Consider the following 2,203-nt stretch of genomic DNA (forward strand, 5'->3'; position numbering starts at 1 on the left):
GGGAATCCTCTCATTCATTTGGTCAAATTCAGCCCAGAGTTGGTTCCCAGGGGTCATCCCCAGATCTAAACCCTGTAGGGAGTAGATGATCAGAGAGGATCCAGGATGACCTAAAGAGGTTTGATCCCAGCTTGTAGTCTCACTGCGGTTCTGTTGGCAGACGAGCTGCACTGTGCAAAGAAATAACAGCAGGGGTGTCAGTAATTATGGCCCCAGTGAATTCATTAAAAACTTTTGGATTGATTTCCCCTCTGAATAATTCAGGTTTGTGGTTTTCCTCCATCTTTCAGTGTTGCTTTGTGCCGGAGGAGGAAAACATGGATTTGATTTAAGGGGTGTCAGTAAAAGTGAAGGTTGGTGGGCGCCCAAAGAAAACATGAAAGGGAAAATGAGAAGAAAGAAAGCTTGAGCCTGACCCGTCAGGTTGGTTCCGGTGTTCATGCTTCATAAAGCAGTCCTCCTGAGCACAGCCTGCTTATCTCTCTTTTTCTTTCTTAGTTTATTTTCATAAAGCGCCCTTCAGACTTTGGCCTGCAGAATGTATTAGAATAAGAAATGTTCCCCGTGCACATCAGCCTGATGAATTGGTTGTTTTCAGAACGTGACCAAAATCCTCCAGATTTCTAATATAACTGAAAAATTGTGATATTTTAATAAAATTTTCTGCATTTTTAGGTCTGTTCAAGTAGAGAAGTGAAGAGATGATGCTCTAATTATAAGCAGGAAATCATTCCTTATATATATATGTACATATGTTCCGTATTTTTAATGCTGATAACAGAAGTTTGTACTTTTGAGATGATTTTTCTAACAAAACAAAGAAGTTTAAACTTTATCTCAGTAAACTGGTAAAGAGTGGATCTACTTTTATTCCCAGACTTATTTTAGGTATAATTAGTTCACCTACAGCAGACGCCTTCATTTTGGAACAAATCTGAGAATTTGTGGCTGATCCTGTTTTTTTTAGGGTCCATTTCCTCCTGTGACGCCTTCCTCAACGTCTTTCAGACCAAAGGGCTGAGGGCCGAGGTCATCTGTCCCTGCGCCAGCTCGCCTGAAGCCTTGACGGTCGCCATCAGGAGGTAAACATGCTTCCCTTCTCTTTGCATGATCACGTCGCTTTGCATCTTAACCCCCCTCCTGCATGCAAACACACCCACATGGAAGACATAGTGCCACGGCAGCTGAAATGAAATTGGGTGCCTCATCTTTCAGCTCCCTATTTTTAAAACATTTCCTTGTCACATTTATCCGTTGCTGGGTGTTGATCTAGCAGATGAAATCCTGATCAAACAGGTTTAGGTTTGTGGTTATAACAGGAAAACAGTGGCCGGTTCTCAATTCATAAGAACACCAGTATGGACTTGTGTCGTCACCAAGTATGTTCTTGAGGAGAACACAGGAAAATCTGGACTCTGGGAGAACGGGAGCATTGTCAATTGGAACAGAGGCGTACTCATGACGTCACCACACGCCCGGCTCATCTAGAGCTGCAGTTCACCTCCTGTTATTAATAGTCTCTAGATAATAATAATAAATTCTTACTTTTTTTGATTTAAACAATAAAATAGCAGTGACTACTAATGGAGTATAAACTACTGGGGATAAAGACATTAAAAAGGACAGTAAAGGAAATAGAACTGTTGTACTACAGACTTAAACTCATGGTGCTTCAGTTCAGGTTTAATTTAAAAGTTTAACCTTTTTATGACTTTGCAGAAACAAGAATAAAATCTAAGACATAGATGCAACTATATCCTGAATGACTAAAGTTTCCAACAACTTCATCTCACTTAATGTCTCCTACAAAGCTATACGCACATTTGCTGTAAGCATATTTGCTCCAACTCGACTGCTGATAGCAAGCTTATGTTGTCATGTGGCGACATCACTTTAGACCAGCCAACTAAGATGGCCGTAGCGTCTATCTGACTGATGAGATTTGTTCCAGATATTGTCTTTTAACACTAGTTTAACCCTTCCTGACCAAAGCTGTGGTGTCTCCAGCTGGTCAGAGGTGAAGTGTGGAACTTGTTTTGCTGACTGGGAAGGAGCGAGGAGGTGGCGATTGCTTGGCTCTGGCAGCTGCAATAGCGACCATACCCCGCTCGCCGCGTTAATTATTGTTATTCTTGATTTTCATCTAACAAAACTAGCAGCTTTTTGGAGGCTTTAACATGTTCAAAAACTTAACAATAAATAA

General features: G+C 41.1%; 1 protein-coding gene across 1 annotated transcript in view; it reads left to right on the forward strand.

The window, feature by feature from the left end:
- Nucleotides 1–2,203, forward strand: part of LOC107100607 (disco-interacting protein 2 homolog C-like) — a 93,576-nt gene that overhangs the window by 65,648 nt on the left and 25,725 nt on the right. The window contains exon 18 of the mRNA XM_015399156.1: nt 968–1,082. Coding sequence (XP_015254642.1) covers nt 968–1,082 — 115 coding nt within the window. The remainder of the gene's footprint in view (nt 1–967; nt 1,083–2,203) is intronic.

The sequence above is a fragment of the Cyprinodon variegatus genome, unplaced genomic scaffold (genome assembly GCF_000732505.1).
Source record: "Cyprinodon variegatus isolate N-32 unplaced genomic scaffold, C_variegatus-1.0 Scaffold992, whole genome shotgun sequence".
In the NCBI taxonomy this organism is placed as follows: Eukaryota; Metazoa; Chordata; class Actinopteri; order Cyprinodontiformes; family Cyprinodontidae; genus Cyprinodon; species Cyprinodon variegatus.